Below are 13,565 nucleotides of genomic sequence, written 5' to 3' on the forward strand. Positions count from 1 at the left end.
ACATAGGTTATTTACACAGCGATATGTGAACTGGAGAGCCACTAGCAAAGTTTGTGTTTTATGCAATTACAGGTAATTGTGGTAGCTGAAGTCCAAACCATTTTGGGGGAGGGGAAGAATGGTGTTGCTAAACCGTTATGACTGCAATTCGTCCATGTTAGAACCTGTGCAAAGCAAGGTCTGCCTGTATTACATACTATTTTTCTGTAATTGTAAATGATGAGAAGCTATTCTGAAAGAAAAAGATACTGAAGAAAGATTTGTTTTTATTTTCCTTTTTAAAAATCAGAATATGGCTAAAGTGAAAATCTTAGTGGAGCTGGGGAGGGAGCATGTGGATTATCTGGCAGGCTGATGTAGCTGTCTTATCTGATGAGAGAGATGCCCCCGAGAAAAACAAACTTGAAGGCAACATGGATCAGCTAGAGTTTGGTTTGGGGTCTTCGTTTTATCCAGTTAGCGATGGCAGGAATGGCTTGGACTTTCTTCCGTAAAGTCACCAGCCTTGGATGGTTGTCTAACAGGTCAGGCTTAAAGACCAAAAGTGTGGTACTGCAAATCTCCCAGTAGAAGTCTGCCCAAGTTACCTAGTTTAAAGGAAACAAATTTTTCATTTGAACATAGAAAGTGTAGCTGTATCAGCATTCCAAAATTAAAATTAGTTTCTTAATCTAAAAGATTCAAAACAATCTTGTTATTACAAAAGCAGAATGTTTATATGATAGAAGTTCAGAAAATTACTGATATCATACTCCAGCAATCAGGTTACTACTATTAAACATTTTCGTGTATAAGATATTTTTCTATGCTGATAGATGTTGTTTTACTAACATGAGATCTTAATGGTACATACTCTTGTAACCTTGTCCAGTCTCCACCTCTCTGTGACAATACATTTTCCTTATCCAATAACCAATACGTATTTTTCCATCTGTTCTAAAATTGCCCTTTACAGGACAAAGCAGGATCTATTCCAGGTCTATGCATTTGATCTGCTTATGTCCATTAACTCTTCAAAGCAGTACCCTTTTTTTCACATCACCAAATTATTGAAGATTTCACACTAGTCCTACAGAATGTTCTATCTTCAGGACCTTTGTATTTCATCTTACCTTGTTCCTTTGTACTATGTAGTATAAAGGAAGGTGCAGGTTACTCTTAGAGGGTATATAGTTTCAAGTGAAATATTTGTGGCTAAAATACATTATATTGTATCACATAAAAAGAATATATGGATGTCTGACCATTAGGGGTATGCCAAGATTGGCCACTGGATTAGTGATGACAGCCTGGTCCTACCATTGTACAGTTGTATGTTTTTATCTTTGTGTTAGAAACCAATCTGTATGCTGTTACTTTGGCTCCATATGATTATCAAAGAGTGAAGTTTAAATGTGGCCCACTCTTTTTTCTTTTTGTATAGAATTTAATAAAGCTGATTGCTAGTGCCTCAGGAACTTATTAAACATCTGTCAGCCAAGAGAAGCTACTGGCTGGAAGACTCAGAATTCAGAATAAATCCAGAATTTATTCAAATATTTATCAAGCACCTACTGTGTGCCATGCCCAGATTTAGGTGCTGGAGAGCAAGGTAGGATGCAAGCCCTTCTCTCATGTAGCTTTTATTTTAGAAGGGAAAAACAAATATGCAAAATGATAGGGGTTAGGAAAAAAAAAAGTGAAGTCATGTGATGGACTATGACATGGTCAGGGAGGACTTTTTAAGAGGTGACACGTAAGCCCAGGCTTAAATATAAAAAAGGATTAAGACCTGCAGTGAGCAATCTGGGGATTAAGCATTCCAGGTATAGGGAAATGCGTAAAGGCCCTTAAGTGGGAATGTGAGTTAGGTCTGAGGGACACACACACCAGTGTGGAGCACTGTGAAGAAGGGAGAGAGTGCCCAGAGATGAGATCAGAACATCATTTACAAAGGAATCTTAATAGAAAATGAAAAATAAATTCTTAGAAATTTTTCAATGGGGCAGGGAGAGGAGCATTTTAGTAAAGGCTATGAGGGGAGTCAGAAGAAATGAAGGGGTATGTGAAGAGGTTGAAAGTTGAGAATAAAGATATGGCAAGTTTAGTTCTGTATCACCCAGAAGGGCTGAACAGGGCAGACAGCAGAGTGTCAGCATGCTACAAAAAAGCAGTCTTATCTCCCAAAATGCAGTCTCCCTGAAGGTAGGGACCGCCACCTACCACAACTTGTAATCAGGTTTAGATTTGAAATTTTTGGCAAGACTACTAGGTGGTAGTGTGCCTAGTATCTGGTTGTCTAACTTTTTTGTGATTATTGATGGTCCATGCCTACGCCAATTAATTTTTCTGGGGTTGGAAAGTGGTGATAGTTTATTTCAGTCTTTCTTTCTTATCTATTAACTGGAATACTTTCATGAAGAGAAACTTTTTCCAATTGATGGAGATATAAAATGCTTCATAATTTATCCTGATATAAAATACATATGAGTTTATACTGTTAGCTGTAGTTCAAGTTCAGGAATGGATATTTACTTGACCTTACTCACCTTACATCTCTGTCTCCTTTCTCCCACATTGAAGATCCTGGTTCTCAGTGACATCAACACAATTTATTTTTGTACCCACAATATAAGTATAATAATACCAGAAAAAAAAATACCAATAGTTTGTAGTACCACCAACAATATGATTACTGAAAATAGTATATGATTTTTCGTTGTTCTAAGCTAAGAGATATCTGTCTTAGATGTATAATCAGATTAGTGTGTTTTACAAATGATACTTCTTGAAATAGTTCTTCTCTAATAGAGTACATATGTATTCTCTGTGTTCTCTATGCACCTCTTTTGCATAGTTAGGTTCATTTACTTTGCTTTGATTTTTAGGATCGCTTTTTAAGTTTTTGCTGCCAATATATAATTATATACAATATGGTTCCAAAGTCAAATCTATTTTTTAAAAAGGTTTATTTAAAGAAGCTTAACCTTTGTTCTTGCTGTAAATTCTATCCCCTCCCTATAGGTAACTTTTTTCCAGTAAGTTTTTATACTTCTATTGGTTTGTCCTTTTATTTGCTTGAATTTTTTAAGATATAAAACATACTCACAGAGTTACCAATAAGCCATTCTCTCCCCCCTAAATATGTGTCCAAGTCTTGCATAAGATGAGGCGCATTATACGTGAGCAGCTCATTGAACATCTGCTCCTAGGAGAAGGAGAAAATATCACTTTAAGAATAATGAGAAGAAAAGTAACATGATCTGAGGAGGAAGTAGATTTCTCCATCTTTATTCTCCCACATGAATTCAAGAAGAAAGAGAAGTAGCTAGATTTTTTATTCAAATTTATGACATGGAGATTTAGGTCTGATTCTCTATAGATGTGAGTCATCTCTTTATTGCTCATGGATTAAAAAAATAGTTTTGTGTCACCAGTTCTTAGTTTCTTTGTGTATAATGACTAAATATTTTACCCACAAAATCTTATTTTTTCTTAAATTTACTAAAGCGAAATGATTCTATTGTCTTTTTAGATTCCTAAAATTTCCCTCTTTCTTAACCTAGCTTTTTTAAAGCTAAATAATATAACTGAAGGTAAAGAAATTTATTTTATTTCGTAAGGCTAGACTCTTCTAGTTTGGCAGTTCTTCGTTTCACTATTGCGTTTATAATGAATCATGATCTTGGGCCTTTATGTATTTTCTCATTGGACTACCATTGTGCCTCATTATCAGATTTGTCCATCTTGAATATCATCTACAAAATGCATCATCTAGTTATCCCCTCTTGATATATAAACTAATATTATTTAAAAATTAACATCCTTAGGAAAATATATATAAAACATCCATTTTTTTAATTGTCATCATTTTTCTACTTGAAGCTCTGAAGACCAAATAATTTACTCAAGGCCTCTTTCTTGATAAGAGATGTTTGTTTATATATAAGAATTCTGTCTGTTTGAGTCTTGGTTATGAAATAGAAGCCAAACTCAAAAATATAAAATGTATATATCATTTATTAATATGTCTAAATGATCTATAATGAAATCCAACCTTTATTAAGATAAGTCAGATAGTGGATACCGTACCAATTTGCTGATTTACTTGCTGTTATGATTATGACTTAGCTAGATGGTATATACTACCACAACATAATGCCTTATATTTAGAGTACAATTTGCAAAAGCATCCTTACATACAGGTTGAGCCTCCCTAGTCCAAAAATCCAAAATGCTCCAAAATCCAAGACGTTTTGAGCATGCGCATGATGCCCAAAGGAAATGCTCAGGGGAACATCTCAGATGTCGGTTCTCGAGATTTGGTATGCTCAACCAGTAAGTATAATGCAAATATTCCAAAATCTGAAGAAAACCCCAATTCTGAAATACTTCTGGTCCCAAGAATTTCAGATAAGGGATACTCAACATGTACTTACATATGTTTGCCAGATTTAAAAACCGAAGCTTATAAAGCTTGTCATTATTTTGACTTTATGTTCTTTCCCTTGTTCTATAAAGTGCTCTGTGGTCAGTATGTTCATAGTTTTAAAGAAAACATTAGTTATGAGTCTTTCTGCTGCTTACACAGAATTTGTAATCCCATTGAAGGGCAGTGAGTCGAGAACCATGTGGTGCTTGCCACAGGTCTGCTCACCTCAGTTGGCATCAGTCAGAAAAGTAATGGCCAATTTGATTGTTGGACAACTTTCCAAAAACTCCTGTGTGCACTCCTGGCAAATTCTGTTCTTCTAACGTGCATTTCCAGAGCTTCAGGTGCACCAATGTTTGTGTATATGCAGAGTCAAATAAAACTCTTATATCTGTGCTACTGACTTCTCCTTGAGCCCAGATTGTCTTTGTAAGTTTGGTGAATTATTTCAGTCTAATGAAATGTAAATTAATAAACAGTATAATTAGTATTTAAGTTTCATTTTAAAGTACAATAAACCAAAATAACATAAAGATAAGATTTGATTACACTTCTTTTTTTTTCCAGATATATTTTAAAAAATACATTTCCTGATCCATCCTAGATAGCCACTCCTTTACTTGATGGATTCAGAAATTTCTAGCCTCCCTTTTCAGAGAGTTACAGAGGAGGTTTTTTCACCCTGAGAAGTTGTTGCTATGAAAGTTTAACAAATGACTTTTAGAGAGGTTCGTATATTTCTCAAAATATTTTCAGATATGCACTACCAAAATTATTTTGTGTTGGAACCAGATATGCATATTTTCAGATATGCACTACCAAAATTATTTTGTGTTGGAACCAGGACATCAGAATGTCCTCAGGCCTTCTCATTCTTCTTCCCCATCCTGTTCTTTAGATGAGGAAATGGAAACACAGATACATTAAATAACCAAAGTAACACTAATGGTAAGTTCAAGGATTGTCATGGTGACCAATATCCAAAGGCATCTTTTGCTTTTAATTCTTTTTTTATTGGAAATGGAATTTTTGGTAATAAATACTGTAAAATTGTGTGTATTTGGTAGATTTTTAAGGTGTATATGACAAGAATATATTCACTATCCATCTTAAGTGCATCAATATTCTGCCTTTGAAATTTTCACCTGACCACAAGATGGCAGCAATGTAGCCCACTACCAACAGTCTAAGAAATGAAATACAGAACAGTGCATTTTTCATTACGTATTAGCCAAGTCCTGCTTGTTAATTAGATAGTCTATAGCTATCAGCAATGTTTCTGCAACGTGTTCTGCCTTTGTATGATTTAATCATGAACTTGGATTGCTGTGTCCTTTGAAATTGTTTTTTTGAAATAGGTGGTACGTAAGAGAGTTGTTATTCTAATACAAAGGTAGAGTGTTACTCTTATCATAAATGTTCGAAGAATATTTTCCTCTGGGAGGTGGTCTCTGTTATGGAGCCTCAGCCACAGAAAGGTAGAAAATAGAAAAGTAGAGAAGAGCAAACTGATAAATTGATAGACTGCACATCAGGGGGGTGTTTGGTACATGGAACAAAAATCTTTAGACACTTCTAAATTGGAGAGCATCTGTTTCTACATTTATAATGATATGTAAAATACAGATGCCATGTCTGACAAATAGTAAAAACAATTAACACCAAAGTATATAACACTATTAATTATAATAGCTAATATTTAACACTTCCTACCTAGCCATAGGCACATATGCTAACATTTAATCCTGCCAACATACTTCAAAGTGGAGCCTGTTGTATCCCCACTTTACAAAGAGTTTGAACTATAAATAGGGAGTTAAGTGACAGCTAGTAAGAAGGGAATCAGGATTCAACCTGGCAGTTTGACTCCAGAGCCTAAATGTACTTATGTCAAAAAGTTGTATTTCTATCATCAAAGCTGAGCTTTATTATTTCCTGGCTAGGCCTATATATATACATGTGTGTGTGGGCAGACCCTACACACCTTACATTTATATCATGGAGTTAGTCAATGTAAATACTTTTGTGTCTGGATATCTCTATTCAAATCAGAAGGTGCTAATTAAATAGTATTTACAATAAATACTAAGTAGATAGTATGTGCTTAAATATGTGCTTAAGTAAATTGATAAGACTGCCTGCTATTTGTGCTGTGGCTTTCGACTATAGGCTTTAGCTTTAACATGTACATAAATATTCATGCGCAGCTGTTTTGAACAGCTGCTTGCACTGTGGTATTATACCCAGTGGTTAAGAACCTGGGGTTTGAGTCAGTGACGATTTGAATTCCTTCTGCACCACTTCTAGCTGAACAATTTTGGGTAAGTTGTTTACACTACATGAAACTCTTGTTTTCTTACTTGGAAGATGAGGATAACAACAGTTTCATTCTAAAGGAATGCTTAAATTAGTTACTAATTTAAGCAATTGTATGCCTAGGTGATGAGGCTATGGGATCTAAATTCAGCTGTCTGGGCTCAGTTCACAGTTCTGTCAGTTGTGTGACTTTGGGCAACTCTGTAACTTCTGTTTCTCAGTGTCTTCATCTGGAAAGTGAGCATGACAATAAAAAGCACTTATCTTGAAGGGGGAGAAGGAGGGCTGACTGAGATAACACATAGAGCTGAGAGTAACACAGGCACATGGTGTGCATTTGATGAGTGTGGTTCTGATCACTTATTCAACAAGTGTGTAATGCCTACTATGTAAAAGGCACTGTGATGGTGGTGGGGGATCAGTTGAGTAATACAGACATGATTCCTACCCCACGATGCATCCAGCTTGGGGAGACAAACAACAAACAAGTAATCACACACCACCTGCCAGTCTCTTTAAAATAGAGACCGTGATGAGCATCCTAAAGGAAACCACTAGAAGCTGTAATAAAGACGTCTATTTAGAATTCTGCATAAAGATGAATAATTTGACAAATATATATCATTTTGCATTCATCTCTAAACCACAGTAATGAATATTTTTAAAAAGATAGAACCCACAAGGAAGTGGAAAGAGAGGAGATAAGAGCAAACAAAATTTGAAGCTAGTAAGCAGATGGGTGAATGGCACCTGCGAAGGGAAAGCCAAGAACCAATCCTATCAACAACACAAAATCCTTAAATGGCTCAGGAAATGACCGGATATGTCTAGAACTGGGGTTAAGGAGGTTTGGGAGGGGATAAAATGAGGATTGGTGGAAAACTATTAAGCGGTTTTAGCATGGGATGTTCTTCATTTTACATTACTAGACAGCTGTCCCTTCCCCATTCTTAGCGGAAAACAGCCTAAGAATTTTTATAAATTTAGAAGCACAATATCAGAAATTTAGAACTCAAGGACTGATGAGAAATGATTTCTAAAAGTAATGCAGAAAAGCCAAGAGATGGGAAATAGGAAAAGAGCCAACATCTGAATTACTGGAATTCTACTATAATGGAACAAAGAAAATAAAGGGGGAGGAAATCATTAATGAAAGAATTAAAGGAAATTTCCTTGAACTAAAGGACATGGGTCCCAGATTGAACGGAATCACCAAGGAAACAGCACAATGGATGAAAACAATATCATACCAAGACTCATCATTGCAAAATTTTAGAACTCTAAGGGCACGTGTTTTATAATCTTTCAGAGTGGAAAAAAAATAGGTCACATACAAAAGGTCAGTAATTACATTGAATTCAAACTTCTTAACAGCCTTTCAAATACTAATGAAAAACTACTTTCATCAGAATTCTACACCCAGTCAAACTATAAAACAAGTTTGAGAATAAAATAAAAACATCTTTAAACAAATAAGGTCCCAAAAGCCCCAAACTTTTATTTCCTATGACCAGTAAGCTCTTAGAGGACTGTTCCACAAAAGCAAGGAAAGAAAACAGGAGAATGAACCCAGGAAAACATTAAAAAAAAAAAAATCCGGGGTAATAATAAAGATCTCAGGATGACAACTGTGACCAAGTATCTAGGACAACCATACCAGAGCGAAGCAGTGTGACTCACAAGATAGACATATCCATGCCATCTGTCATAATCATATCTGCTGTCATCAAACCTTCATTTTAACTTTTGGAATACTAGAGGATGTGCCCCCAAATAAACAGTGGAGTAAACAAAGAAAGAAGGCAGCATCCAGGAACAGGACTCCAGCTCCATAGAATGGCATCACTGGAATAACAGCAAAGGGAATTCCAATGATGACAGCTGTGCAGAAAACCTGGAGAACTCCACAAAGAATGGAAGTCTCCTAGAGAGCGCTCCAAGAAATATTGGAAATAACAGATGAACTGATACTACGTTGACCTTGTGGAAAATCATATTGGCAGGCTATTGGATACTGTGGAAAGTCAGCAGTAAAAGTGAAAAGAAGCAAAAGAAAGCAATTACTAATTTTGAGGAAGAAAAGTGAGAAAGGAAATATTATAAAAGCATACTACAGTGCACAGTTCTGTGCATTATTTGCATAGCCTACTAATCACAGGATATTTAACCAAAAAATTTTCACATCACAATATTGGGAGCTTGGTGAAAAGGAAGCAGAAAGGATGACTATGTAAGAGAAAAATTGTTATTTCAGGTTGAGATCCCTTATCCAACATGCTTGGGAACAGAATTGTGTTGAATTCCAGACTTTTTCAGATTTTGGAATATTTGCATATACATAATGAGATATATAGGGGATAGGGCCTAAATCTAAAAACCAAATTCATTTATGTTTCATTTACACCTTATACACATAGCCAAAGGTAATTTTATACAGTATTTTCAATAATTTTGCACATTTGCTAAAGTTTGTGTTAAGTACTTACATGTGGAATTTTCCACTTGTGCTGTCATCTTGGTACTTAAAACGTTTTGGAGTTTGGGGCATTTTGGATTTCAGACTTTCAGGTTAGGAATGCTTAACCTGTACTATCATAAGTCCTGAGAAATCATTTACAATTGGTCAATCAGAGGAAGTCATATTTATATATCCTATAGAAATATGGAAATGTGTAAATCCTAAAGAAACTGCTAAACAAAGTTTTAAAAGGGTTTTGCATCTGGGGAGGAGTTAATGTGAAGGGGTACAATAGGGAATTGCTGTACTTTATTTTAAACTTTTAAAATATAATTTGGTATTTTAAAATTATACATATTGTTTTGATATTAAGGAACTTTCTAAGGCACCTAACACAATGTCTGGCAGGTGGTGTGTAATTAATACTAGGAATAGCAAATGGATCACATTACTTTCACATCTTGCTTTTTCTCTGCCCAAGGAAAACACGACATGAAATCATCCAGTGTGTCCACAATAGCATCAACATGACATTGTTCCATTTCTGTGTTTCCAGCCAAATCTGTGGAATAGAGAGAGGCCCATCAATATATTTAATTTACTATATTAAAAAGTTTGTTCTTAACAGATAGTATACTCATATCGTTGAAAATTCAAAGAGTGTAAAACAATATCCAGTGAAGACTAGCTTCCATCAACCACATTTTGCTCCCTTACCTACCTACCTTACTAGTACCACTTTAATTAGTATTCTACATTATTTCTTTATGAAAATACAAGCAAATAAAATATATATCCCACTAGATATGCTTCCTCATCCCATGTCCCCTACATATCTTTCTTTACAAGTACCCAAAGGGTGTACTTGCTTTTTTTTTTTTTTTTTTTTTTGGCTACATAGGGATTCATTGAGGTAGAAGCGCCACAATTTATTTTTTTATTTTTTTAATTATACTTTAAGTTCTAAGGTACATGTGCACAACATTCAGGTTTGTTACATATGTATACATGTGCCATGTTGGTGTGCTGCACCCATTAGCTCGTCATTTACATTAGGTATATCTCCTAATGCTATCCCTCCCGCCTCCCCCCACCCCACAACAGGCCCCGGTGTGTGATGTTCCCCTTCCTGTGTCCATGTGTTCTCATGGTTCAATTCCCACCTATGAGCGAGAAGAGTGAGAACATGCAGTGTTTGGTTTTTGGTCCTTGAGATAGTTTGCTGAGAATGATGGTTTCCAGCTTCATCCATGACCCTACAAAGGACATGAACTCATCATTTTTTATGGCTGCATAGTATTCCATGGTGTATATGTGCCACATTTTCTTAATCCAGTCTATCATTGTTGGACATTTGACTTGGTTCCAAGTCTTTGCTATTGCGAATAGTGCTGCAATAAACATACGTGTGCATGTGTCTTTATAGCAGCATGATTTATAATCCTTTGGGTATATACCCACTAATGGGATGGCTGGGGCAAATGGTATTTCTAGTTCTAGATCCCTGAGGAATCGCCACACCGACTTCCACAATGGTTGAACTAGTTTACAGTCCCACCAACAGTATAAAAGTGTTCCTATTTCTCCACATCCTCTCCAGCACCTGTTGTTTCCTGACTTTTTAATGATCGCCATTCTAACTGGTGTGAGATGGTGTCTCATTGTGGTTTTGATATACATTTCTCTAATGGCCAGTGATGATGAGCATTTTCTCATGTGTCTTTTGGCTGCATAAATGTCTTCTTTTGAGAAGTGTCTGTTCATATCTTTCGCCCACTTGTTAATGGGGTTGTTTGTTTTTTTTCATGCAAATGTGTTTGAGTTCTTTATAGATTCTGGATATTAGCCCTTTCTCAGATGAGTAGATTGCAAAAATTTTCTCCCATTCTGTAGGTTGCCTGTTCACTCTGATGGTAGTTTCTTTTGCTGTACAGAAGCTCTTTCGTTTAATTAGATCCCATTTGTCAATTCTGGCTTTTGTTGCCATTGCTTTTGGTGTTTTAGACATGAAGTCCCTGCCCATGCCTATGTCCTGAATGGTATTGCCTAGGTTTTCTTCTAGGGTTTTTATGGTTTTAGGTCTAACATTGAAGTCTTTAATCCATCTTGAATGAATGTTTGTATAAGGTGTAAGGAAGGGATCCAGTTTCAGCTTTCTACATATGGCTAGCCAGTTTTCCCAGCACCATTTATTAAATAGGGAATCCTTTCCCCATTTCTTGTTTTTGTCAGGTTTGTCAAAGATCAGATGGTTGTAGATGTGTGGTATTATTTCTCAGGGCTCTGTTCTGTTCCATTGGTCTATATCTCTGTTTTGGTACCAGTACCATGCTGTTTTGGTTACTGTAGCCTTGTAGTATAGTTTGAAGTTGGGTAGCGTGATGCTTCCAGCCTTGTTCTTTTGGCTTAGGATTGACTTGGCAATGCAGGCTCTTCTTTGGTTTCATATGAACTTTAAAGTAGTTTTTTTCCAATTCTGTGAAGAAAGTCACTGGTAGCTTGATGGGAACGGCACTAAATCTATAAATTACCTTGGGCAGTATGGCCATTTTCACAACATTGATTCTTCCTACCCATGAGCATGGAATGTTCTTCCATTTGTTTGTATCCTCTTTTATTTTGTTGAGCAGTGTTTTGTAGTTCTCCTTAAAGAGGTCCTTCACGTCCCTTGTAAGTTGGATTCCTAGGTATTTTATTCTCTTTGAAGCAATTGTGAATGGGAGTTCACTCATGATTTGGCTCTCTGTTTGTCTGTTATTGGTGTATAAGAATACTTGTGATTTTTGCACATTGATTTTGTATCCTGAGACTTTGCTGAAGTTGCTTATCAGCTTAAGGAGATTTTGGGCTGAGATGATGGGGTTTTCTAAATATACAATCATGTCATCTGCAAACGGGGACAATTTGACTTCCTCTTTTCCTAATTGAATAACCTTTATTTCCTTCTCTTGCCTGATTGCCCTGGCCAGAACTTCCAACATTATGTTGAATAGGAGTGATGTGAGAGGGCATCCCTGTCTTGTGCCAGTTTCAAAGGGAATGCTTCCAGTTTTTGCCCATTCAGTATGATATTGGCTGTGGGTTTGTCACAGATAGCTCTTACTGTTTTGAGATACGTCCCATCTATACCTAATTTCTTGAGAGTTTTTAGCATGAAGGGCTGTTGAATTGTGTCCAAGGCCTTTTCTGCATCTATTGAGATAATCATGTGGTTTTTGTCGTCGGTTCTGTTTATATGCTGGATTACGTTTATTGATTTGCATATGTTGAACCAGCCTTGCATCCCAGGAATGAAGCCCACTTGATCATGGTGGATAAGCTTTTTGATGTATTGCTGGATTCAGTTTGCCAGTATTTTATTGAGGATTTTCCAATCGATGTTCATCAGGGATATTGGTCTAAACTTCTCTTTTTTTGTTGTGTCTCTGCCAGGCTTTGGTATCAGGATGATGCTGGCCTCATAAAATGAGTTAGGGAGGATTCCCTCTTTTTCTATTGATTGGAATAGTTTCAGAAGGAATGGTACCAGCTCCTCCTTGTATCTCTGGTAGAATTCAGCTGTGAGTCCATCTGGTCCTGGACTTCTTTTGGTTGGTAAGCTATAAATTATTGCCTCAATTTGAGAGTCTGTTATTGGTCTATTCAGAGATTCAACTTCTTCCTGGTTTATTTTTGGGAGGGTGTATGTGTCGAGGAATTTATCCATTTCTTCTAGATTTTCTAGTTTATTTGTGTAGAGGTGTTTATACTATTCTCTGATGGTAGTTTGTATTTCTGTGGGATCTGTGGTTATATCCCCTTTATCATTTTTTATTGCATCTATTTGATTCTTCTCTCTTTTCTTCTTTATTAGTCTTGCCAGCAGTCTATCAATTTTGTTGATCTTTTCAAAAAATAAGCTCCTGGATTCATTGATTTTTTGAAGGGTTTTTTATGTCTCTCTCTCCTTCAGTTCTGCTCTGATCTTAGTTATTTCTTGCCTTCTGCTAGCTTTTGAATGTGTTTGCTCTTGCTTCTCTAGTTCTTTTAATTGTGATGTTAGGGTGTTGATTTTAGATCTTTCCTGCTTTTTCTTGTGGGCATTTAGTGCTATAAATTTCCCTCTACACACTGCTTTAAATGTGTCCCAGAGATTCTGGTACGTTGTGTCTTTGTTCTCATTGGTTTCAAAGAACATGTTTATTTCTGCCTTCATTTCATTATGTACCCAGTAGTCATTCAGGAGCAGGTTGTTCAGTTTACATGTAGTTGAGCGGTTTTGAGTGAGTTTCTTAATCCTGAGCTCTAGTTTGATTGCACTGTGGTCTGAGAGACAGTTTGTTGTGATTTCTGTTCTTTTACATTTGCTGAGGAGTGCTTTACTTCCAACTAATTGGTCAA

The 13,565-nt window shown here is 36.2% G+C and overlaps 1 protein-coding gene across 1 annotated transcript in view; it reads right to left on the minus strand.

Moving 5' to 3' along the window:
* Positions 1-246: 246 nt before the first annotated feature.
* Positions 247-13,565, minus strand: part of HPGDS (hematopoietic prostaglandin D synthase) — a 43,565-nt gene continuing 30,246 nt past the window's right edge. The window contains exons 4-6 of the mRNA XM_016951886.3: positions 9,638-9,747; positions 3,089-3,187; positions 247-587 (exon numbers count right to left, since the gene is read on the minus strand). Coding sequence (XP_016807375.1) covers positions 423-587; positions 3,089-3,187; positions 9,638-9,747 — 374 coding nt within the window. The 3' untranslated portion in view covers positions 247-422. The remainder of the gene's footprint in view (positions 588-3,088; positions 3,188-9,637; positions 9,748-13,565) is intronic.

This window comes from Pan troglodytes, chromosome 3 (genome assembly GCF_028858775.2).
Source record: "Pan troglodytes isolate AG18354 chromosome 3, NHGRI_mPanTro3-v2.0_pri, whole genome shotgun sequence".
Taxonomy (NCBI): Eukaryota; Metazoa; Chordata; class Mammalia; order Primates; family Hominidae; genus Pan; species Pan troglodytes.